Below are 26,839 nucleotides of genomic sequence, written 5' to 3'. Positions count from 1 at the left end.
ATGCTCTATTGGGTTGAGATCTGGCGACTGTGAGGTACAGTGAACTCATTGTCATGTTCAAGAAACCAATTTTAAATAATTCAAACTTTGTGACATGGTGCATTATCCTGTTGGAAGTAGACATCAGAGGATGAGTTCATGGTGGTCATAAAGGGATGGACATGGTCAGAAACAATGCTCAGGTAGGCCGTGGCATTTAAACGATGCACAATTGGCACTAAGGGGCCTAAAGTGTGCCAAGAAAACTTCCCCCACACCATTACATCATTGCATTAATGAGAAATTGAACAGGTGTTAATAATAATAATAATAATAATCCTTTAGGTGCGTGTATATTGTTACAGTTTTAATGAGTCAATCACAACTATGCAAAAAGCATTTTGATTTGGATAAAAATTCGCATACAGAACATATAAGCATTCAAAACAGTTTAGCATGTGTGCTAAAAAGTGTCTAGGATTTTTATGGCATCATCCTACGCTACACAGGGAATAATATGGATTTATTTTTTCCAGAAAACTTATTGCACAAAATAGTGACCTGTATTTATATATCTTTATTTAGGTTTATTTTTAAAAACTTTCCAGGGCCTTGATTTTCCCCCCAAGATTCACAAACTTTCAAGGATTTCAAGGACCCGTGGGAACCCTGATTAAATATTCTAGAGCTCAACATAATTAAAAATATATATATTTTTAAAACATAACCCTAACAAATATCTAGGTTTTTACTTCTTGTATCTTATTTTAATGCTTTTGTCTTATTTTAAATAATTTTGAGGTCCCGGCTTGCCTGAGAAACACTAAGCTAGATTGTATTATGATGAGGGGTTGTATCGCCATCTTTCTCATACTGGATCAAAATTGATCGTATAACACCATTAAGTCCATTATGTTCCAAATAATAATGATTTTGAAAATTCCTTAACCAAAGGCGTTAAAGGGACCATGGCATAAGACTTTTTTTAAGATGTCAAATAAATCTTTGGTGTCCCCAGAGTATGAATGTGAAGTTTTAGCTCAAAATACCACATAAATAATTTATTATAGCATGTTAAAATTGCCACTTTGTAGGTGTGAGCAAATATGTGCCATTTTGGGTGTGTCCTTTAAAATGCAAATGAGCTGATGAAATTCAAACACTGAGGTGGTTTGTTGCAATTCAAACTCAATTGTGCTTTTCTCTGCACTGAATGGCAGTGCTGTGGTTGGATAGTGCAGATTAAGGGGTGGTATTATTATAATAAGAGCTCCTTATGACATCATAAGGAGACCCAAATTTCAACGACCTATTTTTTCATGTGCTTGTAGAGAATGGTTTACCAAAACTAAGTTACTGGGTTGATCTTTTTCACATTTTCTAGGTTGACAGAAGCACTGGGGACTCACTAACAAAGTCAGATTTCCATGCCATGACCCCTTTAATGATGCTCAACATAACAAACAGAGATTTAAAAGGAGGTAACCACAAAATTCATTTTGAATGTTTATTGTGAATTGGTGGGTACAATTTTGCATCAGTGAAATAAATAATCATAGTAAACCTCTCATGAATGTAAATAGAGAATAGGTTCCTAAAATTTACCTGACATGTGGAAATTTGATTGTTTTGGCCATAGAACAAGAACTAGATAAGGCACATACAGTATTTAAGTAAGAGAAAGTGGAAAAGTCAACAACCACACTGAACATCATGTTTGATAAAAATGCCATCCTTATCTGCTGACTACAATAAACATGGAAGAACATATCCAAATCAGATTAAAAAAACCTGGTAACTTAAACAAAATGGAACCAAGTGTTGGACCTCAACAATATAACAACAGCAGTTACAGGAGGTACTGCTGTACATTTAAGATGCATAAACTACTGTTCCTGTCAGTCATTCTTTGGTGTAGGAATGATCAGCACTTTAAAAATATAATAAAGTACAGCGGTTTACAGTGATATATGTGCATGACAACAGTAAGGTATACAGTAACCTGCATACATTTCATTAAACAACTGTGTAAACATCATCTAAAACCGATTTTAAACATTGCCTTTCTGCCCATAAACTTCAAACTAGAGTCTGTCTATTACTGGTCCTATATGACAGATATGATGCATTATGTTGAAATTCCTAAAATCATTGACAGTGGTGTCATATAACAGAATTCCTGCAGTTACAGACCACACTCATGCTATTCCTATAGGGCCTTGAGAAATTATCCAGCATAAAAATACATTGTAATCTCCTTAAAAATAGGCACACATATAAATCATATTAAAATGTCAGTAAACAAATCATAAAAAAACCTGAAACCTGAAACTAAAAACACCTATGTATATCTAGGCTGCACAAAGAAGAAAAAAAGACAGACAAGGCCCCTATAAAGCTTTTAAGGCCAAATAAACTTTGTAAAAATATATGGCTTGTCTGTACCAATGTAACACAATCCTTCATCTTGCCAAGCAAACAATTACTCTCAAAATCAGTAAACGACACAAAAGTGTTGATCTTCTTACAGCACGCATACGGCTGATTTGTAGTGATTTTATAAACGTTATAATGTTCAGTATGGAGCCTTGCAGAAGACCAATGCAGTGAAGGAGAACTAATCCAAACATACAAGACCATCAGATACTGAACCTTAAAACAAAACATCATATTAAAATCACTTTCACAGCCTTGTTTAAAGTCTTAATAAATGATTGGTAGCACTTTACAATAAAGTTGTATTTGTTAACATTTGCTAATAGATAAGCTAACAGTAAACAATAAATATAGTAGTTTGTCAGCACTACTACGAGTTAATGTCAATGGAATTGTTCATGTCGGTTCATTGTGATTTAACAAATGCAACCTTATTGTAAAGTGTTACTGAATTATATTCATCTCTGTTTGGTCCACTAAACTGATGACACATCACATGTGTGAAGTCAAAGGCCTGAGGCATAAGAGGTGTGTTTGTGTTTCAATCCTAATCTTTACACACATCCGTCTCTCTGTTCCTTGTGCATTGCAAACACGAGGTTCTGTCTTGAGTTTTGGCTTATTTTCCAAGAGGTCTGGAAAATCCGGCTTTCTTGGATTAGATTCCTTTGGAGTCTGTGTTTAATCGTTTTTGTCCGGCTCTGGTGGATTGTCAAGGTCCAGACCAGGTTCTGCTACGCAACAAAAGCACAGCTTCTGAGTGTGCACTGAAAACGTATCTGCAAAATACAAACATCATTACAGATATCTGCATCAGACTAACAGTGTTCATGCAAAATAGTCAAGAGCTGCAACACGTTTCTCTGTAATGTACTTTGGATTTATAACACCAATCTAAGAGCTGCAGTATTACATAAATGAAACAATAAAGTCATTGTTGAGAGTAAAGCTCTTACAGTAAATACAGTAAATACAGTATAGGTCATTATGTGGCCACAAACCTCCTATTTCATAAAAGCACATTCATTTAAATGAATTAAACCACATTCCAGTCAAACAGGCTGGACCCAATTATTTCTGTCTCTAATCTTTAATGTCAATGGTGGCTCAAAAATAAACAAATTAAATGAAATAGCTCTACTGGCTTAGTTAAAGGTGCATTGTGTAACTTTTAGAAGGATCTCTTGACAGACACCAATATAATCTACAGATGTTTATAGCAGCATAATATACTATATATATTACAGATGTAACAATACAGTCCATGGTTCAATACATCAGTTTTCAAACCACGATTTACGGTTCTAGCCCATTAAAGTTTTTTTTTTTTTACATTATTCTATGCTTAGGGGACATGAACAGTGAGATGTTAAGAAGAAAAAACTGTTTTAATTGCAATTGTCTTTATTTGACATGTAAACTAAAATGGGTAACTTTAAATAAATACATCTAAAATTAAACTAAATTAAACTTAACTACAGTACAGTAGCCTTCATTTCGAATGCAAAGTGCAACATCACTTTATCAGGGTTCCCACACCTTAGTTAATTTCAAATTCAAGGACCTTTCAAGGACTTTCCAGGTCCAATACCCTCAAATTGAAGGACTAAATGTGGGGAAACATTTCAAGTGAGAGCAAGTTTACATCGTGTTACCTTTTAAGATACATTATTACAGTTCCCTTTTGAGGGAATTGCGCTGCGTCACAGCGGTGACACTTTCAGGGGTAAGTGCGTCTGAATGTGTATATCAAATTCAACCAATGATGAGGCTTAACGACAAAGACAGGGTGACACAAGAGCCAGGAAGTACATCGCTATTTGAAATATTGCCAAAGACGGCGTTACAGGGACGCAGGATTTATGGCAAGGAAGACGCAGCGTCTTGTTCCCTTCAGGGAACAACAGTTACATACATAACCCGAGACGTTTTCATGTGTCAAACACAACTATGCAAAAAATAATTTTGGTATGAATCAACATTCACATACAGAAGATATAAGCATTAAAAGCGAACAGTTTAGCATGCTAGAATTTTTATGATATTATCCTACACTACACAGGGAATAATATGGATTTTTTACCCAGAAAACTTCTTGAATAAAATAGATTCAAGCACTTTCAATGACCTGTTTCTATGTATGTATATTTTCGAACTTTTTACTTCTCAGAGGACCTTGAATTTCCCCCCCAGATTCACAAACTTTCAAGGACCCGTGGGAACCCTGTTTTATGCTGTGTTCACAGTACAACATAAATTCATATCTCGTTCCTCGCTCTAGACAACTTGCGGGATTTAACTATCCGCTTTTGAAATTTTTTAACTTGTGCGGATAATGCATCGGAGGCAAAAAAACTGATTGTTGGCATCATTTACATTGCGCCACACAAATTTGTGTCTTTTGCATCTGCATTGATTTTGTATCTAATCTACTCACACAAATAATTAACCCACACTACAGATTTGAAAGACGGCGGTGCTCAAAATGGTAATTATGACACCAGCATCGCAAGCATAGTTAAGCACCTGTAGCTTTTACGGGGAGGCGTGTGGATTTGTAAATAATACACAAACAGATGCGCAGGGAATAATAAAAGCAACAGATTTTGACGCATAAACCGAAACCGGACGCAATTCATATGCATGCATTGGACTGTGGAGGTCGTACCAAATGGTTTAATATTATATTGTTATGGGATTGTAATTGAAGAGTTTCGTTGCAAAACGAGATAACCACCGTTTTGTTAATTGTTCAGAAATCTCGTTTTTTGGTTGTGCATTCCAATTCATTTCAATTCAACTGCAGTTGGTTTGTTTTGATTTAAACCTTCATAACTTAAAAAAATACAGCTAAGTAGCACCATAAAACAAAATAATAACATGATAACATAATAATAAACATGTTTTGACAAAAATGTTAAAAAAAAGATTTATCTCGTTTTGCAACGAAACTCTTCAATTTCTCTACTATATATATATATTTTTATAAACTATATAAACTATTATAATCTTAGTATTTCCATTCTTTAGAAAAAAGCTGTAATGTAGTAATGCGACTATAAAGTTACAAAGCCATGACATTATTGATAAAATGCTTGTGATTTTTAAAAATAATTATAATAGCCTTACTACATTGCTGAACAATTACCTGTACAACAGCAATAACTACAAACTTAATCTCTTAACCAGTCCTTTAAATAGTTATTAACTTTGAGCAACTTTGATTGGGTGAATCTGTAAGCTGGGTGGCACTTTGTCTCTTATGTAGCCTCAGTGGTAGAGCATTGCGTTAAGCTGGGCGTACACTGTGCCAACTCGGACGGTCGGAACGTCGTAAGCTCTCGCACACGACACGAGTGAGTTTATGCGAAAATAATTCGGATGCAGTCACACACGACAAGATTTTACTGTAGGCTACGACTTGACGAATTCTGACGTAAGCATTTTCGCAGCTGTGAGTGGCAGAATGTACAAAAAAAACAAGAAGAATACGGCAAAGATATTGGCTTAAGTGCAGAAAACAGCCTGGAATTTCTGTTCTTTTGTATTTCTGTTTATGCATTCCAAAATTGCAATATAGGTCTAGTGCTGTTGCAGTGAAGGAATTTGTCTGGCAGTGGTTTTTTCATGCTAGCGCATATGCGGTTTTACAGTCTTAATATATCATGATTGTAAATATCTATATTGCTATTATTAATGTTACATATATATATATGTATATTATATATAGGCTATAGCTTTTTTATAAATATGACCGTTTAAAAAACAAATTCAGTGGGCCTATTTATTTATTTGTAAATGCAGAATGAGGAGCAATGAGATAAAACGCAAGGTAAGCTAACACATCTTTCCCTTTATGATTAAATTATTAAGACAATACATCTACAGCTAAATATTAATTTGTAAAACGAAAATCATTTAATTTAATATAAAGTACATTGTCTGGGCTTGTTTGCATTGTCTAGTGCAAATGTACACGGAACCTCTGTCAATGCGGTGTCTTGAAGTAAAAGTGAGCCCACAACATTTGTGCTCCTGTAACTGTACAAAATAAATGCCATACAGAAGGCATTGCATATTAATATATGGCATTTTCTCAGTAGGCCTATGTAAATTAATACATAGCAATACAAATATAGTATGAAAACAAATTAATCATTATTTAAATAAAGTTTGAGAGATAGCCTACATTTTTAGTCATTTAAATATTCTCATCATTTCAGAACAAGCTAAGGCTACCATAACAACTTACATTGGGCTATATCTCGTGTTCCTTTGGTCGAAAATATGTAAAAAAAAATACTGAACAAAAACCTTTAAGCTCACTTGTTAAAGCAAAAGCTCTATAATAATGTGGAAAACGTTGTCTCCGCGTATGATCATCATGTTTAATGTAGTCTCTTGTTCGTTGACAATTTATTTTGCATTTATTATACCTGTATAAAGTGTAAAACAATAAATGCATATCTTATAGCCTATTAAACATGGACATTCCGTTGTTTTTTTATTCTCTGTCGCGACAGCCCTTTTAATATCCATTCATTAATGAAACTGTACAACAGCGACTTTGGCACAGCTTGGATTACACAAAAATTGCGACATTCTTTGTCCATCCTGTACTGTTTAAACCAGTGGTCTCTGCACGGAGTAATAATTTTTATATTTATTTATTACATATTTTAGTTGGCTTATTTTATGTTTAGATTGTAAATAATGATAAAACATATTAACAAGTAAAGAAAAATCAACAGTATTTCAAAGTAAAACAAAAAAGTTTTAATATCAAAAAGTAGCCCTCGTTTTATGCATTGTGGTAGCCCTTATAGCCTAATCTACACTCTCTCCTGTTTCTGCACACATCCAAAGCTGTGACCGGACATCACAAAAACACGTATGACAGGTTTTTCGCTCAAAGAAGCTGATCAAGAGGTCGTCACTGAAAGGACCTGTCATATTTGTCATGATGTCCGGTCACCGGAGTGTGTGTGTGTACGTGAAACATAGCCAGCTATAGAGTTGTCGTCCAGATTTGAGGTAGCAATGCCGCATTTGTCTTTCTTCTTGTGTGTTTTGTACATTTTGATTGGTCAACTTCAAGTGCTTTGCCAGATCGTCTCGTTCACCCGCACCAACACTACGAATTTATACCGACAGCTCCCAAAGTTTTTTGACATGTTTAAAAATTATCGGGAGGTCGTAAGGTGCTCGTAACCTGCTCAGCTCGGCTCGTAATTCCTCTCACACGGTGCGAGCCGCGACCATGCGAGCATGAACGATTTGCTCCCGAGAAAAAAAATCGCATGCGAGCTCCTACGACAGCAAAAATCGCACCGTGTACGCCCGCCTTTAGCCGCGCAAAAAAAGTTCTCAGGGAACACACATGATGATAAAATGTATGGCCCACTTTGGATTAAAGCTTCTGCCAAAATCATAAATGTTCATTTGTAAAATTATAAAACAAAACACCCAGAAGCAAGGCAAACCAAATCTGGGTGCATGAAAAAAAGCAGAAATCTGAACTGTAATCTGAGGTGCTCGATTGAGCAAAGAAAAATGAAAGCAGAGAAACACAAGTCATGTGTGTGTTTGTGTGCATAGCTTACCGAGCATCTGTCCCAGAAAGGCCGGTCTGGAGCTGGGCGGAAGGTGCACGCATATGAAATACACTGGAGCTCCAGAGAGAGCCACAATGATTCCCACCACGCTGTTTATGGCGTCACTGTAGAGAGGTACAACCACCAAAAACAAGGTGCACAAACAGTAGACTATAGGGAAAAAGAGACTCAACTACACACACAAACACACACACACACACACACACACATACATTAGTGTCAATCTTGTTGAACTCCACAACAATAAATCAAGTAACAGTCATTTGTTTCAAGTGAGAGATATCTGGTTATGCGCCGCTTCCAGGTCCAACCGCTCACAGATGTCATAGAGAAATAACAAAAAAAAAATCACTGCTATAATACACACGTATCATAATGGGGAAAAAAACACCCGACCCTAATTTTTATCTCCTTAACAAAATCCGAGATGACCAGACATGGATTTATGGACGTGTTTTTTAATGAATTATTAATATATTGCTGTCTTTGATTCTGAGACTGAAGTTTACACATGAGTTTATACATTTTTTGCTTAAATGTGTGATATGAAAAAATAGTGCTCATAATGGGCTGTCTAAATAATAGTCTGTATTGAAATAAGTGGAGGTTTGGACCCGGAAACAGTATTCCTTACGTCATCACTTAACAACCGGATTAGTTAGACTAGACAACATTTAAACACAAAAAACAGGACACAAACAGCATTATGCTTCCTTCTAAGGTAGTTTCTTACAGAGAATTAAATCTCAGAGATTGCAGATAGGTTGACAGACATTTTATTATAAATGAAACATACTTTAGTTCATATAAAACTCTATCAATAACATGAAGTAGCACATACTCTTGTGCTTTTGAAAGCATTGCATTGTTTTTTCTTAGAAAAGTCAATATTGGGATCAATGCAAAGTAGTTTTTATCTGCTTCATGCGAATCCAACTAACTGTGAATTGCGGTCTGTTATACGAGACACAACCTTTCCAGATTTCGACAATGTTACAATGATAGCTAAGATTCTGTCCTAGACAGTAAAGGGCCATTCACACTTTAATCATACTTTATTAGCGTCCACACAACCGGACGATAACAATAACTTTGTTTATTCGCTCATGCGCACAGTACTCGTGCAAATCACTTTCCTTCAATGTCATAAACTAATATTGGATATTTCCTGTAATAAAAGCTTTTGTAATTGTTTACATGTAATCGAATGTGTAAACATGCTGTTATTGTTGCATTTACACAGCAGGTAAAACCAGCAGATGTCCTCAACACGCTCAACATCTCTAAACAGTGAATCTAGTAGTTTGTGTAATCTAATATCTTACGTTTTGACGTAGTCAATGTAGTAGAATAAAACATTTTAAATTGTGAATTTTACCGCAAGTGCATCAGCTCTGGATACCTGAGGTCATTTTATGTTATTGACCTCAGCAATGAGCTTCTCCTCTGTGTCATTTCAAATGCACATGCACTTGAAGTTCAAAGATTTGATTGGCCGTCAATGGTTATTGTTCATAAGTTGGGAGAAAAATCACTCAGAAAGTGATGCAAACTTTATAGTTCATTATATTTTGATTGTTATAGTTGTTGTGTGAACTCTGCTATTCTCTGTGATATATAACGGTTTTTAAAACTATATTTTTATATGGTAAATTTAGCCCCTGAGCTTTTAAATAAATATTTCAATAATTTATTAGCACATTTGCATGTTTAAGTTCTAAAACATTTATTTTCATCGTTTTTTATTAGTAGCATTTCACATAGTTATTGTTATTACCACAAATTTCTTGTATTGGTACATAAACATATCTGTCCATGAACTGTTCTCAGTTTCCTCACATATTATAGTTTTGTGTAATAGACACAGTTAGTGAGGTTTTTATTTAGCTTTTTTTTAAATAATTTATTTACATTATTATTTACATAAATAAATAATTTATTTATGATTTAATTGCAATTTATTATTTTTTCCCATCAACTTACAAACCCTCACATCTGCAAACCCCAGAAAACCCTGCCTTACACAATACACATATTTATAATCACATTTCTCTTGCCAACTGCATTTTATTTCATCAGCCAGCTTCTTACACCGCATCATGGTATTGTGTCCCTATGATGGATTGTTACGATGCTGCTTAAAATGCGTCATGATAATCAGGACATTTATTTGGTGATCTCTTGTCTCACCTTAACAGGACGGTGCCTGTTGGGTTCTTTAATTCGCAGGTAGATCTGACTGCCGATGGAAAGGCCAATAAAGAGCCAGTAATTAAAACTGAAGTAGTTAATAAGCTGGAAGACGTCTCTCACACACAGGAATATAAGGGACATGCCACCCTGGAGGGCAAAGAGACAAAAACCAGACACACAGTAAGGAATGCTGATGTTGTGGATATGATGCATAACACAGACATGTCAGCGCCTGCCTCAGGATTCTTACATTAAAGAGCAGAGCTGGGATCGGTGTGTAGCGCTTCACGTGGATCATGCAAAGGACGTTGGGTAGATGGCCCTCACGTGACCCCACAAAGAACAATCTGGAAGCGGCTATGATAGAAGAGTTTAGGCCTCCATAACAAGAGATGGCCACAGACAGTGGGATGAGCCAACCGGCATAACTCAGCACATGGTCCGCAAAAGTCTGGATGAGATACAAACATATTCATTTTGTTACACCTCGTGCTTTTTCCTATCGCCACATTAAATGACAGATAGAGCCGAGTGTCAATACAATACACAACATAACGCATTTTATACATTTGTAGAATTGCTTGGTGGAAGACACAGTAATGGTGTTTGTCTGTTTTCCTGTTCCTTTTTTTCATTATATAGCATTTTTAACATACAAAGAATATGAAATGACACACGTCACTTTTAAGGAATAGTTCACCCCAAAATGAAAGTTTACTCACTTTCTCATGAACAGGTACAGGTTTGAAATATAAATCTTTCCACTGCGTCGCTTCTTTACTCACCCTCAAGCCATCCTTTGAAATATAGGCAAATTTTCATTTTGGAGCAAACTATTCCTTGGAGCCATTTCTACCTTATTTGGCCTTACAAATGTTTCAAGATCTACATTTATCTACATATATGCGCGTTTAGTCAAAGCAAGCTATACATTTTATCAGTGTTGTGTCCATTACCTTTTCCCACATCTTGGTTTACTTTCAATTCAAGGACCTTTCAATGACTTTCCAGGTCCAAATTCCAATATCCTCAAATTCAAGGACTTAATTTGGGGACACATTTCAAGTGAGAGCAAGGTTACATTGTGTTACCTTGTAAGATACATTGTTACAGTTTTCATGCATCAAACACAGCTGGGTATTTCCCAGAATATGGGTCTATTTATGTCCCCAGGGTGTAATTCTATTAAAAACTAATTAAGTCTAACAAATTTGAGCACCATTAATTAGTATAAACAAAACCAAGTCTAGACTTTTTTTATTGCTGCTGTTACTAATAATTTTATCACATTTTATTGGTGTTTTGTGGTACAATATCGGTGTTTTGGTGCTGTCCTTTACCAGAGTTCACGCATGTTGTGCCATATCTCCAAATTAATTAAAAAAAATATGCATATGAATTAAATGTTACTTTAACTAATAAACTACATGCACAGAATAAGCATATATATGCATGTTGTACTTTATTTTGCGTAATTTCTACCTGTCCCATGGTTTAGCTGTCATTACCAAAACACTCTGCATAAAGGGACTTTCCTACTATTTTTTCATCAAAAGTTTATTTGGTAGTCATGGTAACCTAATGACATAGTGGAGCACATAGATTTCAAGCTGCAAGACTGATGCCTTGATGTCAGTAAGTAAATCTACTCTTTATTCTTTCTGTTGGGCATGTACACTTATTATGCATCATTACCATATATGTTGTATTTGAATCAGAAATTTAGATACATTTCTTATCTTGCAAGTAAAAAGTCTTATTAAGCTCAAGATAAATTAGATTCCATATGAAACCACAAAATGTTTTAAAAGCAGTGATTTATCATTTAAGTTTTATTTTTTTACATATATTCGATGATGTGATGGTAATGACATTTACTTGACATAGTTAAGGAAATGGCAAAAAAAATCATAAATTCCCTTATCTTATGAGCTCAACCAAGCTAATAACGTTGCTCCTGACTTAAGGACTGATTTGATGTATACTAATTAGTCAAATTTGAAATTTAATTTTTCAAAATTGCAGCAACCCTTAATCTGAGAAATACCCAGATATAAGATAAATGCATTCGGTACTAAAGGGCTCGTTATAGTTGTGCGTAGGTTCCACGTCGATTTTCATTTATACATTTATACTATAAATCGGGTTTAACAGTTAAACATGTGCGCTAAAAGAGTCTAGAATTTTTATGACGTCATCCTACACTACACAGGGAATAATATGATTTTTTTCCAGAAAAGTCTTGCACAAATTTGATTCAAGAATTTGTCTATTTTCAAAAACTCCAGGGCCTTTGATTTTTTTTCTCAGATTCACAAACTTTCAAGGATTTTAAGGACCTGTGAGAACCATGAAAATTGTCGCTCTGGCAAAAGAAGTCCCGCCTTTGAGTTAAAAAGAACCAATCATCAATAGATAAAGACTGATGATGATGATTCTCTGGGAAAATGGCACTGTACAGAGACATGTGAGGCGCTTGCCAACCTGTGTGCATGCATAGTAGCTAAAACGACTTCAAATAATCTTAATCTTTCTTTAATCTTAAGAAACAAAAGTTATAATACAGTTGATGTCAGGTTTTATTGTTGGTCAGAAATATGTTGTTTAATTGTGATTTACCATGATATTTTTAAGATATCGGTCTTTCCCCATTAAAGTAGAGAGGAGTTTAATCTTGCATGACTAAATTAACAAACCGGAGGCAATGCAAATATGGCTGCTTAGTGGCGCGACTTCTCTGAAGGGACTTTGGTTACAGATCTAAATGGGAAAGCCATGGGATCAATATAAGGTTTTTATAGTGTTTGAAAATATGTAGCATCAACATTTTCATCAACGGAGATAATCATTTATTTTCAACAGTAAACAAAATGCCATTCAATACTCTTTTCAGAAACACAGTATATGGTACATAAATGCGCTTTGAAAGCTCAGAGTAGCACACTAGTCTAATAACCAGGCAACAGTGCGTCAGTGGTTTCGGGTGGCATCTCTAGAGACAAAGGCCGAAAGAAAGAGAGCGCGTGCTGCTTCAGGCTGCTCGACATAACCAGCTCACTATAACAGGAGATTACAATATGAAGCATTTACACTAAACAGACACTGTCAACTAACCATCATGTATTGTGCAAGAATATGTGGCTTAAAGATACATCTTGTTATATATGCACTCTATAATAATGGCTTTGTGAATTTATTTAAGGCCCCTTTAATGAACTAGACAATACTGATCTTACCACAGCCACAGCTTCACTGTTCAGTAGTGTCGTTTGATCCAGTACAGCATAGTAGGCGATGTTAGTGAGGATGTAGATGACTGTGACAATGGGCATGGAGATCGCTATTGACAACGGCAGGTTCCTTTAGTAGAAAAGAGATTTTGCTCAATCACATGATCTTTCTACTTTTTACCGAAACATAGCATGTCATTGGGTGCTTCTCAATTCTTATTTGGGCATCCTCATTTCTTTTCCTGACATTTTTACCCTCCTAGGATGCACTCGTGGAAAGATGTGAAGACAGAGGAGGTGAAGCATTTCAGTTTTTCTCAGTCACTTTGGAGCATTTCTCTTTGTTCCCAAAACACTTTGTTCAACCTCCGCATCATAAAGTCAGAACATAAAAGCAAATTCTCATTGTTTTGGAGAAATTGCAAATGCTTTGGTACAATCATGCAGATGATTATGTACATTTTCAGTTGCTTATGTCATTTCCATCAAAATACATTATACTGGTTTCTGTTGAATAGTCTTACACCTTAAAACATTTAGCAATTACTTAATTTTACAAGGCATGTCATGCAAAATAGTTGACTTTTGTGTCATACACGTGTTTTTCATAGGTTTTTACCGATTTGATACATTTCTCAAAGTGAAGTAAATCAAAGTAAATCTTGAAATTTTGAGTTTACAGAAAATTTGACATTTCTTACAGTGAACCGGTTCACATTAGAAAATACTGACACATATAATTGTGTTGGTATATTTGAAGAGTTTGGTTCCAAAACGCAATAAGTCCCTTTTGACTAATTTGGGTAAAAATGTGTTTTCTATACCAAGAAAGTGACAAGACGAAAACCACTATTTTCTCTTACAAACTTTCACATAGCATCTTTAGGTTATAAAAACATAAAAAATTCAAATCCATAACTTGGTTTTCAAAGATTTATTATAAAAACAAAAGTTTTTTTTCAAAATGCTATAAATCTATTGAATCAATATATAAATGTGCATTCATCTTTGCCATGTTATATTCATTTAGCTGACTAGTGGTATACACTAGGGGTGTGACGAGACACTTAATCCACGAGATTGGGTTCACGAGACGAGACATTTTTACACTTTTTAAGAAATCCTCAATGATAAAATAAATGAATAAGAAACTGAAATCACGTCATTTTTAAATGTTTTAACTAATCAAGGACTGTCCCTAACAATTATTTTGCTAACTGATAATGAAGTAATTTGTTATTTTTGGGTAATAAAAATAGACTCAAGTGAGCAATAGCCTTTAAAATTACATAATAACGAAGATGCAATAATACTTGGTTCAAATAAAGTATTAAAACCAAGTTACATTAAACAAGATTACATTAACAAACACATTACATTTGTGTCCTATAAATAAAAAACATTATGTATTATAACAAATAAAGCCTGCAGGGGTGATAGTGGACTCGTCTCGCAAATGCTATCTTCACTTTCACTTTTTTTTATCCAAACAATGTTTAAATCCATTTGAATATTTAATATATGTCCATTTCTTTACACTAGAAATGATACAGCCACTGTCATTTTTGAGCAAGAACATGCAGACATTAAATCATGTAAACTCTGAGTGAGGGTTTAATCTGCTGAGACTTCACATCTGACACTGATCAACAGACAAACACAACACGTCTCAGACTTCATACGAGTTCCAAAACGAACATTATTGTAAACCCAAACAAAAAAGCAAACTCTGCAAAAGACAAATATAATGCATGCATTGTAAAAGGATCAAACAGAAAGCTTCATCCTCCGGAGGTCGCATATGCAGGCTGCATACGTCATCAAGGATTATTTCAGTGAATTATCTAAGCATTACATTCGTGAGCATATTACAACAAGTTGCGATTAACTAAATAATTAGTAAACTTTATAATTGTTAATATTCTCTAATAAGACAGTCTTTATGAAGTAAATGCAGTTTAAAAATGCGAAGGATGCAGTCTTTTATTTGAGAAACATTTCACCTCCACAAGAAATTGATTTTTGTTGACTGATTAAAATAATGTAAAGTTTTTCATAAGATGCCCTGGGGTCAATGTGTTAGCATGAGAGCAACCTGATTGGGAGAACAAGCGACCGTCTCGAGTGCCTCTCGCGTAAAGTATTAGATGTTGATGGCTTACGTTTCTTTCCTGTCACAGAAAACCATCACAGGTTCATCAATGTAATTAAAGTGTTATTTTGTTTTTGTTTGTTTTTGATCACTAAGTACAAAATGAGGAAAACTAGGATTATGTGTACTCAACACGCCACCATTGTTTGTTTACAGTGCGTGGAATGGTGCGTTGTGATTTGTTGAGAGGATTTATTGCATTCTGTATAAAAGGGAGGAGTGGCGTTTATTGCGTTTTGGGAAAAAAGGAAGAAAAGATCACAGAATAACACGGTGGATATTGAATTTTGCGTAAAATTAAGACTTTACTTTTAAATACTGACCTGATATAATACTGATATAATTTTGGCATTAACTCTTTTTTTAATGGCGTTTATCGTGTTTTGGAACCAAACTCTTTATTTGACAACGTGGCTAAACGTATTGCATTTGATGAAAAAAATAATCCGTTTTTATAATAAATCTTTTTAAAAAAATTTAATGTTTTTATAACCTAAAGATGCTATGTGAAAGTTTGTAACAGAAAATAGTGGTTTTCATCTCGTCACTTTCTTGGTATAGAAAACACCTTTTTACCCAAATTAGTCAAAATGGATCCATTGCGTTTTGGAACCAAACTCTTGATATCATCTTTATGTGAAATGAAAAGCTGTGTAAATGTAAACCTTTCTGGGTTTTTAATCTCCTCTGTGATGAAGTTCAGAGTATCCCAGCCGGAGTAAGAGTAGAGAGCTGCATACAGAGCCAGAGCCATGTCTCCTGGATTCAGCTTGGAGTTCTTAAACGAATCTTGGAAGTTGCTCGTCTTCCCTGTGGCATAACCATATGAATGATTCCAGCATTATGGACGTGACATTTGCAGTCAAAACTTGTAATAAATTTCTCAAAGAGTGCATTTATTACCAACATATTGAACCATCTGTTTATATTGTCATAAACCCCTGAGGATAGAGTCCAGACATCAGAAAAATACCAGTCTCATGTTTTCTCTTTTAGTGCAGTATGAACGTGACAAAAAAGGACAAAAGTTTGTGGTAGACAACATACTTTGTAGTTATTCTGTGAATTAAATTCACACAAACCACTTGAAATTTGTATGAAATATTCATAAGCAGTTATTTAGCCTAAGGTTTTTTGAAAACTCAAATAAGCCAGCAACAACAAAAACCTTGGCTTAAAGATGCATAGACCTCTCGTAGCAAATGTGCTGGGTTTAAACACAAAGCAGATCTGGAAGTGCTTAAAATTCTTCTGGAGCAGAATTACGCAACAGCAATATCAAAAGAATGAAGTGAAGTCATTTATTAAATGCTACAATATAAAGACACTGAGAGTGTTGTGATTGAGATATGTTCGTACCTTGAGCCAGAACTACCATTCCAGCGATGATGATGACTATAAGAGCCAGGACTTTAGCAACAGTAGAGATGACCTGAAGAATAGCGCCCCATTTTACCTTCATACAGTTCACAAACGTCAGAAGACCTGAGAAAGACATGGGTATAGACATGACCACAGTGTGCCTTTTATTCGAAGATACATATTTAGTTTATGTTAATGCAACAGGGTTCTAGTTAAGATAACCACTTCCAAATACTACAGCATTTATTAATCTCAAGTATATGTTCATTTAAAAAAATATATATTTTAGGCGGTATATGATAACATTACAGTTAATGCACAATGAACTAACACCAACTGGCAATTCAAGTTCTGCCATATAATTCAGTGTTCATGTGTTTCCTAGCCCTGTTCCTGGGAGCACACCAACGTTTTTGATGTCTCCTACAGGATCCTCCAGTAACAGGGTTGGGAAACACTACTAATAAATAAAATAAAAAACTACTCAATATTGTGGTGAGTATTTGGCAGTAGTTTCTACCGCAAACGATGACTGTATGATCCGGAGTAATTCACCAAGCCCTAACTATTGTCACTAAAGGTGGGTTGCACCAACAAGGATTAAATTAAGCAGAGTTTAGAGCTAATCTAGGGTTTGTTGATCTCAGTTTAATTTTAATTTGAGTTGTGTTGTACTACTTAAATTTTAACACAGATTAACAAATCTTAGATTAAAATTTTAACCTGTATTAAACCCTTCATCTGCGATTTATTTTATCCGCCATGTTCAATTTTCCAGTGTAATTAAATAGCAACAGTGTTGACGTTGTCATTCAAAAAGGAAATAATTGCAACAAAACTCACATGCTTGATTGTTTTTACTTTATTTTGTCCTCTTAATTTTACTCAGCCTACAGTATGCCAAACGTGATAGCTGTTAATAATCTTTTTGAGCCGCCAAACTCACTTTGTTGTTATAATAAACGCATCTTTGAATAGCGCCACCACGCTCGCGGTATGTGTTTCTAATCATTAAGCCAGACATTTAATTGTATGCACTTTTAAAGCTAATCCCTCACTGAGATTTTAAACAGAGTTTAAAGTAATGGGGCAACAGGGTTAAAGATAATCTAGGTTTACTGTAAAATTTTAACCTGGATCAAAATGACAGTTTAAATGTAACCCTGATTATTTTTCAACAGGTTTAAAGTTTGGTGCAACAGAATTATTAAAAAAGCTTTGATTTAAACCAGATTTAGGCCTAATCCTTGTTGGTGCAACCCACCCTAAGTCTGTGACTTTTATTGTGAAGATGTCCAGTCCTGCTTCTGGTGGGTCACTGTCTTGCATAGTTTACACCTGCCTGTAGATCTCAAGTTATCTAGAAGGCCCTAAACAGCTGGTTCAGCTGGTACCCCATGGTTTAGTTTGGGTCAGCTTACTTTTGGGAGCTTTTCCATTGGGTGCAGTACGTAGTTCCCGATACTTTTTTTTTGTACCACCTCGGTTGGGGTTCTAACTAAGCGACCCGAGCTGATACCAAACGTGAATCAAAAACACTTTAGATCTCTGATTGGTCTGAGAGAATCGTCACTACCAGCGTCATCTATATAATGTAAAAGATTTGCTTTACCTTAGTGCTAGCTTGCGCTCGAGCAAACATGCCATCTGTGCTCTGCTATAAGTTCGCAAACTCCCTTTTAGTGATGAAAAACATCCACAGGTTGAGAACCAGGAACACCATACCAGTTTTTTACAGATTTGCAGTTTGTGGCAGGACATTCGTGACGAGCACATCCGCAAATATATGCTTAAATGCAACTTCAATGAGGCTCAGCGGAGCGCCGTAGACTGCTGCCATGGGTGTTTAAACAGAAACTGTCATGTGAGACAGAGGTAGTGATAAGCGCGATGTGCAATCATCTATTTGTGGTGGCCAATTTAAATTTTGTGGTGGACTGAGAAATAATAAACGTATGGGAAATGTACAACGACGCTCTCACTTGTATGATGTAACAGCAGTTGGCAGGGCAAATATAAAGACACACCTATAATCCCTCCCACTGCGAAGCGATACCAAACTCGATGGAAAAGCTAACCACGCCAAAGTGAGGTGAGCTGACCCGACCCAAACTAAACTAAACGGTGGGGTACTATGCAATGGAAAAGCGCGATTAGGGTTTGGAGCACAGCGACCCTAGAGCAGGACTAGGCACCCCACTATAAAGCAAAGACATTTTTGTCCCTCCAGCCATTCAAAAGGCTGTACACATTAAAGTTGTGATGTTTATGGGATATTTCGGTGCCTGACTTATTCTTGAGTGGATATGATTTCATCTCAATTGAGTCTATTTGGAATCTGCTAAAGGGCCCATTATACTTCAGAGTAGGATCTATGCCGTAGGCTACACATCAGGTTTCAAAAATATTTCCGCGTTGGTGTGCACGTAGAAATGCAATTACACATGTAGGTATACACAAGGTATTTAAACAAATCAACTATACATACATACGCTTTAAGTTATTTCAAATGAATGTTTATAACTTATAAAATTAAGTTGATATTGACGGCAAGAAAATGGAACATTTCACATTGAAGACCGTTTGGCCCAATGTGATCAAAAAATTGTTTATACAAAGCATAAGCCTAACAAAGCATATACAAAGCATAAGCCTCTTCCTGACATGTTCCCATGGTATCAGTGGGGGCGTGGAATAAGTGAGAATGGAATGTGGATAATCTAGATTCATGTGATGGTATATTAACAAGTCATCAAGCTTAATGGGGATAATGTACAAAAGAAGGCTTAAGTACTATACACGACCATAAACACATGTAACATGACCATTCACGGACATGGAGCATGCGCCTACAAGTGTAAAATAACGTATTACTCTAATAAGAAGCAGTGTAATGTACTGAAATGTTCAATGAACAAAACTTTTTAAACACAATGTTAATGAAATATGCATTACATCCACAGCTAACTCCTTGTTTTGTCATTGACCCATAATGATAGATTTGAAAAACATGACTCATTCTATCAAAACAGTCAACATACACCATTTCGGGTTGTTTTTAAGGTTAATCTAAAAGACATGTTCTTCATTTATGTGTACAGTTGTGTACTAGTTACTAGGAGGGCTACACAATAAATCGTATGTGATAGTCATGCACATCTCGCCAGTTTCCTTAATTTGTAGTAAATCGCCATCAGCTGCTTTCATATAGAGCAGCATTTACTACACAAAGCCGTAGTTCACTGACAAACTGGGCCATATCGCATACATATCGGAGGCGATACATCCGGTATAATTCATTCAAAATTGCCCCTATTGTCAGTGAACTACGGCTTTGTGCAGCAAACGCTGCTATATCCGAAAGCAGCCGAAGGCGACCCACTAGAAAAAAGTCCACATTCCTTTAGGGGCTGGACACACCAAAACTTTTAGACACGACTGAAAACGCCTTGAGGACGCCAAATGCCAGCTGTTTTTCAGCCGAGCGCTTTGGTAGCTGTGATACTTGAGATGTGAGCCGGTTGGTTGCTGTGGTAATGTCCCGCCCCTCCTCCATTGTGATTGGATGGCCGTGTGAGAACCGACATCGACGAGCGGAGCTTTTCACTCAGTTGAATCTCTTTCAACTCTCGATGCTCAGCGGCGATCGCAGAAAAACCGTTGAGCGCCGTTTTTCAGTGTGGAAAAAACGCTAGCTGCTGGCTTATTTGAAAAACGCAGAGTTTCCATTGGAATCAATTGAAAACATGCATGTAAAAGCTTTGGTGTGCACGGCCCCTTAAGCAAATTTGCCCTGGCTGAAAATAGAAAAGTGAAGATTTCAGCATTTCACTTACTGTAAGTGACATCTGCATTCAACCCCAGCCCATTTATTTTCCTGAACCTTTTGAAAAATATGAATGTCCAAATAACAATAAGTGCAGAAAAGGCATCACATGCTTGCTCTCTTGGGATTTTTATGCATTTGTTAAAAATCTAAAAGTTATAGCAAGAAACAACATGTCTATTTCTGTAGCTCAACTGGTAGAGCACTGTGTTAGCAGCACAAAAGGTTATGGGTTCGAACCCAGACAACACACACACACACACACACACACACACACACACACACAAATAAAATGTATGTACCTTCTAATGCACTGTTAACAATTTTTGATAAGCATTTGAATGAAAAATTAAATGGCCTTGCTTTGAAATAAAGCGACTACGAGTTAAAATGCAACAACATAAATCAAAAGCATTAAATTGGTATGTGAACATGATTTAGATGGGATGTAGTCTTTTGAAATTGGGTTCCTAAATACACAAAAATAAGCACCATGCTGTGTTTGTATCTAACGGCAGTATATCATCCTCTGATCTATTTGATAACATCAAAACATTGAAACATTAGGTGTTGCTTTACTGCTTAAAAGCCCTGTGTGTTAACAGTAAACAGTAGTGAAAGCCAGCTTATATTATGCCCCTACAACATTTGATCCTGTGTCTGTTGCATGTAACATTTTTATCAAAATGATCTCTTAAAGCAGGCACGAACAGAGACGTACTCACCTATAATAACAGCTGCAATGAGCCGAACAGCTTCGTACGGTGCCGGGCAGGTGGGAAAAAATGGTTTTACTAAGTAAGTTGAAAAAGTAAGAGCAATGACCGCCTGGCAGGCCGGTTCCACAATCATCAGAGACGTCCACAGACGAATAAAGGCCAAGAAGCCTCCAAAGGACTCCAGGATGTAAGCGTAACTTGCCCCGGACTTGCGGATGGTGGTGCCCAGCTCGGCGTAGCACAGGGCGCCAAACACAGAGAAGATTCCTCCTATAACCCAAATCACTAGCGATAGACCGTAAGAGCCTGTGTGTTGAAGGACACCTATGGGAGACACGAAGATGCCCGATCCAATCATGTTTCCAACAATGAGGCAGACACCGTGCAGCAGCGAGATCTCCTGCTTCAGACGCATGGAGCTGGTGGAGACAGCATCTGCCATGATGAACAGAGAGATCAGGAGCAGGGTCGTGGGGGGACAGACAGGAGGCAAGCGTGGAGGGATGAGGAGGAGTGGACTTGTTAACATCAAGCTTGATGGTTTAGTTGAGACTCATCCTTGACCACCATCACCACCAAATCTGAGTAAGAAACTGAACAAAAGGGCATACGATAATGTACTACAGATGTTGGGACATGTATCATTACCAAAATAACATGTTTTCAATGTACATTCAGATGTTATTGTGTTTTTTTGCTAGTGATAGACCGATATTTTGATCTTTCCAATTGGCAAGTAAATTTCTCTCTCTCCTTCAAATTTGTTACTCAGTGTCACTCAATGTAAAGCCAAAGCCTGACAGACAGTAAAATGACCAGTAATTATTCACTTTTTAACATGAGAGTTCAACACACAGTACCTTGATATGTCAGATCCCCATTAATTATGTCTTATGTACATTCTTAATTATGTAAATACACTCACCTAAAGGATTATTAGGAACACCTGTTCAATTTCTCATTAATTCAATTATCTAATCATCCAATCACATGGCAGTTGCTTCAATTCATTTAGGGGTGTGGTCCTGGTCAAGACAATCTCCTGAACTCCAAACTGAATGTCAGAATGGGAAAGAAAGAAATTTTGAGCGTGGCATGGTTGTTGGTGCCAGACGGGCCGTTCTGAGTATTTCACAATCTGCTCAGTTACTGGGATTTTCCCGCACAACCATTTCTAGGGTTTACAAAGAATGGTGTAAAAAGGGAAAAACATCCAGTATGTGGCAGTCCTGTGGGCAAAAATGCCTTGTTGATGCTAGAGGTCAGAGGAGAATAACCCGACTGATTCAAGCTGATAGAAGAGCAACTTTGACTGAAATAACCACTTGTTACAACTAAGGTATGCAGCAAAGCATTTGTGAAGCCACAACACGCACAACCTTGAGGCGGATGGGCTACAACAGCAGAAGACCCCACCGGGTAACACTCATCTCCACTACAAATAGGAAAGAGAGGCTACAATTTACACGAGCTCACCAAGGCTGGAAAAATGTTGCCTGATCTGATGAGTCTCGATTTCTGTTGAGACATTCAGATGGTAGAGTCAGAATTTGGCATAAACAGAATGAGAACATGGATCCATCATGCCTTGTTATCACTGTGCAGGCTGGTGGTGGTGGTGTAATGGTGTGTGGGATGTTTTCTTGGCACACTTTAGGCCTCTTAGAGCCAATTGGGCATCGTTTAAATGCCACAGCCTACCTGAGCATTGTTTCTGAAAATGTCCATCCCTTTATGATGACCACCATGTACTCATCCTCTGATGGATACTTCCAGCAGGATAATGTACCATGTCACAAACCTCGAATCATTTCAAATTGGTTTCTTTAACATGACAATGAGTTCACTGCTCTAAAATGGCCCCCACAGTCACCAGATCTCAACCCAATAGAGCATCTTTAGGATGTGGTGGAACGGGAGCTTCGTGTCCTGGATGTGCATCCCAAAAATCTCCATCAACTGCAAGATGCTATCCTATCAATATGGGCCAACATTTCTAAAGAATGCTTTCAGCACCTTGTTGAATCAATGCCACGTAGAATTAAGGCACTTCTGAAGGCAAAAGGAGGTCAAACACAGTATTGGTATGGTGTTCCTAATAATCCTTTAGGTGAGTGTGTGTTTTAATTACTTTAAAAGGGTACATTTATAAATGCTATCCACAAATGTTTTTTTTTTCATTTGTATTTATTTATTTAATAGGGACCATGCATATTCATGAACAATGTTGTAAAGACAGACAACATGTAAATATGCCAGAATTAGTAAAGAAATACTACTTTTCATCTGTAGTCCCTAGGCCGGTAACAAACACTAACCAGAACATAACCAACAACATACCACATTAATTCACTATGACAACTACAAGGAATAAGAATATCCATGAAAAATACAAGACACATTTAAATAGACAGAATAAAAATACAACAACAAAGAAGACATTTTAGTATCAGTAAAACAAGTGCAGAATATCAATATAACAGTTAATAATGTGTACACCTCTGGTTCTCCAAGAGCCACAGTTTCAATTGTGTTTTAAAATTGTTTAAAATTGGACACTCTCTTATCGGAAGAGGCAAACTATTCCACAATTTACCACCTATTATTGACAACACATTTTGACCAAGGGTAGTACGTCTAAATGGTATCACACAGTCCCTTTTAACAGAGGCCCGTGTGCTACCTCCACTTGCAAGCCTTTTGTAAAAGGCATGCAGTGGAGGCAGGGCAAGATTATTTAGCACCTTATAGACCAGACAGATGTACTTAAAACGTTTGAAATTGTCAAAACTTAGAAAATACTAAAATATTACAGTGGTGAAATATCATTGTCTTCTTATCAAAGATTTTTATGGCTTTCTTAAAAAGAGATTCAATAGTTTTTAGATTAGATATACTAGTTAAAGACCAGTTTATAAAACAATACTCAATATGTGAAAAAATCATAGTATATAGGAACAACTTGGCAGCTTTGATGTTAAGAAATGGCCTAATTTGTTTAAAATTCTGCAGACTAAATTTAACTTTATTTGCTACATTTTTTACATGTCGTCTGAATGTCAAGTTGGAGTCATATGTGACACCTAAATACTTGAATTCATTAACAAGATTAAGCTCCTGTCCTCTAAAAAACACATTAGAATTTGACATCTTTGTGCTTTGTTTGGTAAATGCCATACAGACTGTTTTTTTAGTATTTAAATAGAGACATTTACGTGGTTTAACCAATTTTCTGTTTGTTATTTACTGTAATTACATTTGTGTTATATCAGCCTCATCGGCCAATCGGCAATACAGCTTTCTTAATATTGGTATCAGCATCGGCCATTTGAAAGCTCATAACGGTCGACCAGTAGTTTTTGCTACACGTATATCACTTTTCAGCAAGGTTTGAAGAGAATTTCAAAACAAACACACATCCGTCTTGTCATTTTTCCAGTGCTGAATATCTATTCTCAAAACTAGTTTTTAATTGGAGCTTTACTAACAGACCACACTTTTGCCTTAAGTGCCTGATCAGAAACAGACTGGGGGTGTGTCGTGTCTTGTCATCTACATCAGCTTTCAGACCAGCTGCTTCCACAGATGAACCCAATTCATTCAATTCTGGGTGTACTCACGTTATGGGAACCGTACCGCTCCCGAGTATGCTTGACCCAAATATGGTTTATTTGGCTAGTGTAATCGCTCGGTACTGTATCAGTATATAAAATGTTATATATTTGAGCAATATAAAATTAAAAATACTAAATATATAGATTTTTTTCTTAAAAACTATACTTGGATGTATGTATGTATGTATGTGTGTGTGTGTGTGTGTGTGTGTGTGTATTTATACATACATAATTATACACAACACACACATATATGATGTACACAAAAACTTTATTCTGCAAACAATTCATCATTTTGCAGCCCTACTGTAAGTAAAACACTCTGATTTGCACAGCACAAATATATTTAGCCGCGTGTCAGATAACAGAGAAGTGTGTTTAACATAATAAAGTTTAATGTGAGTGCAGACGAGCGAGGAAGTGGGAACAATCGTACTCGGTACGATTCAGTTAAGTATTGTGTGAGCGTGCCCTTTATATAAACTTCAGAATATTCTAATATAAAAGCTAGATTATACATCAGATCCTGTTGTTTTATTTTCTAATTCTGGTGTTGCGTGTTATTTCATAAATATCTACTAAAGGCTGCCCTAAAGAAAATCTAACTGCAAAATCTTCATCAGCTTTTAATGAGTAACCACTTAACTTCAGAAATTAGAATTTATAGCCACTTTGACAACTGAAATGTGAGACCCAATCTGTGAAAAATCAGCTTTTTGTGATTTACGGTTTTCTACATAAAATCATATTGCATAATACAAAATTTAAAAAGTTCTGTGAAAATATCACATTGATATCTTTTAATATTGACTGAGTAAGATCATGACAAATCAATGTAAACTCACATGATGTTCTTAGCATCACCATTAGTTTATGAGACTTTAACCTGGATTTCACAGACATTTATTGATGGGGTTTCTTTCAGGTTTCACAATTGTTTTCAAGTTTAGCATTACTTACTGTGTACTGTTGCATAGGTACTGTCTGAAACAGATGATTGTTATCACTATATCGGTTGGAAAAACACAATGGTTACAGTATAATTTCCTCAATGGTAAGTTATGTGTGGTGTTAGTCAATAAAATCAAGACAGACTGACCACATACGACCCACAAATGCCAAAAAACACAAGACAAAGCGTTAACATTTAAGTCGTTCACGTTAACATTGTGCTAAACAATAAAGCTCAGTGCAGCTAACTACATGCTGTCAGTCGGACACGAGCCCGAGTTTAAATGAGAGATTCGGGCCAACACAAAACAGCATCTTTCACTTTATATTAAACCATAAACTGAAAACCAAACACATTATCCTGGATTTGCTGCTTTTTAATGTGTTTATCTCAATTTGGACGGTAAAACATATTTATTTATCAACTATCCGTCTAACAAGTAGAGCGGCTTCGTTCAAGGAAGTCAAACGATATTCAGGTTTAGACAACAACAACAAAAAATACAAATAGTACAAAAAGCTCACAATTACCAACGACAGTTGATCCTTTTAACGATGTTTAGTCTTAAAGCCAAGATTAGGTAGCCTACGGGATAAACATACACTTCAAACTTGTAGCACATCTAGGTAGGAGGTTAGCTGTATCACATAGCGCTGCAGTACTGATAAATTCTAATATCAAGGTAACTAACAGGAGTGAGCTAGAGGCTAAAACGATAAAGTTTAATTTATATCCACAAGATCTCACCTCAGAGAATACAC

At 36.2% G+C, this 26,839-nt stretch overlaps 1 protein-coding gene across 2 annotated transcripts; it reads right to left on the bottom strand.

Annotated features, from left to right (window-relative positions):
• Nucleotides 1-1,472: 1,472 nt before the first annotated feature.
• Nucleotides 1,473-26,839, bottom strand: LOC129454450 (Y+L amino acid transporter 2). 2 transcript variants are annotated; one of them, XM_055218978.2, is made up of 9 exons: nt 26,826-26,839; nt 21,519-22,105; nt 16,965-17,090; nt 16,271-16,415; nt 13,460-13,583; nt 10,474-10,674; nt 10,221-10,370; nt 8,019-8,202; nt 1,473-3,194 (listed from the first exon to the last, which is right to left on the bottom strand). In XM_055218978.2, exons 2-9 carry the CDS (start codon nt 22,039-22,041, stop codon nt 3,097-3,099), a joined length of 1,551 nt encoding a protein of 516 aa, XP_055074953.2. In that variant the 5' UTR covers nt 22,042-22,105; nt 26,826-26,839; the 3' UTR covers nt 1,473-3,096. The 2 variants fall into 2 exon arrangements, with proteins under 2 accessions (XP_055074953.2, XP_073714098.1); XM_073857997.1 differs by lacking the exon at nt 26,826-26,839 and adding an exon at nt 26,087-26,116.

Source organism: Misgurnus anguillicaudatus, chromosome 20 (genome assembly GCF_027580225.2).
Source record: "Misgurnus anguillicaudatus chromosome 20, ASM2758022v2, whole genome shotgun sequence".
In the NCBI taxonomy this organism is placed as follows: domain Eukaryota; kingdom Metazoa; phylum Chordata; class Actinopteri; order Cypriniformes; family Cobitidae; genus Misgurnus; species Misgurnus anguillicaudatus.
This window is presented reverse-complemented; position numbering and strand designations above follow the sequence as displayed.

Bases quoted from the DNA above. Each gene is read 5' to 3' on its own strand.
- LOC129454450 (XM_055218978.2), bottom strand. From the start codon at position 22,041: ATGTTAACAAGTCCACTCCTCCTCATCCCTCCACGCTTGCCTCCTGTC. The intron at 17,091-21,518 runs GTGAGTACGTCT...TGTCTTTCTCAG, and splicing joins CATTGCAGCTGTTATTATAG to GTCTTCTGACGTTTGTGAAC. The intron at 10,371-10,473 runs GTAAGAATCCTG...TTTGCCCTCCAG, and splicing joins TCCCAGCTCTGCTCTTTAAT to GGTGGCATGTCCCTTATATT.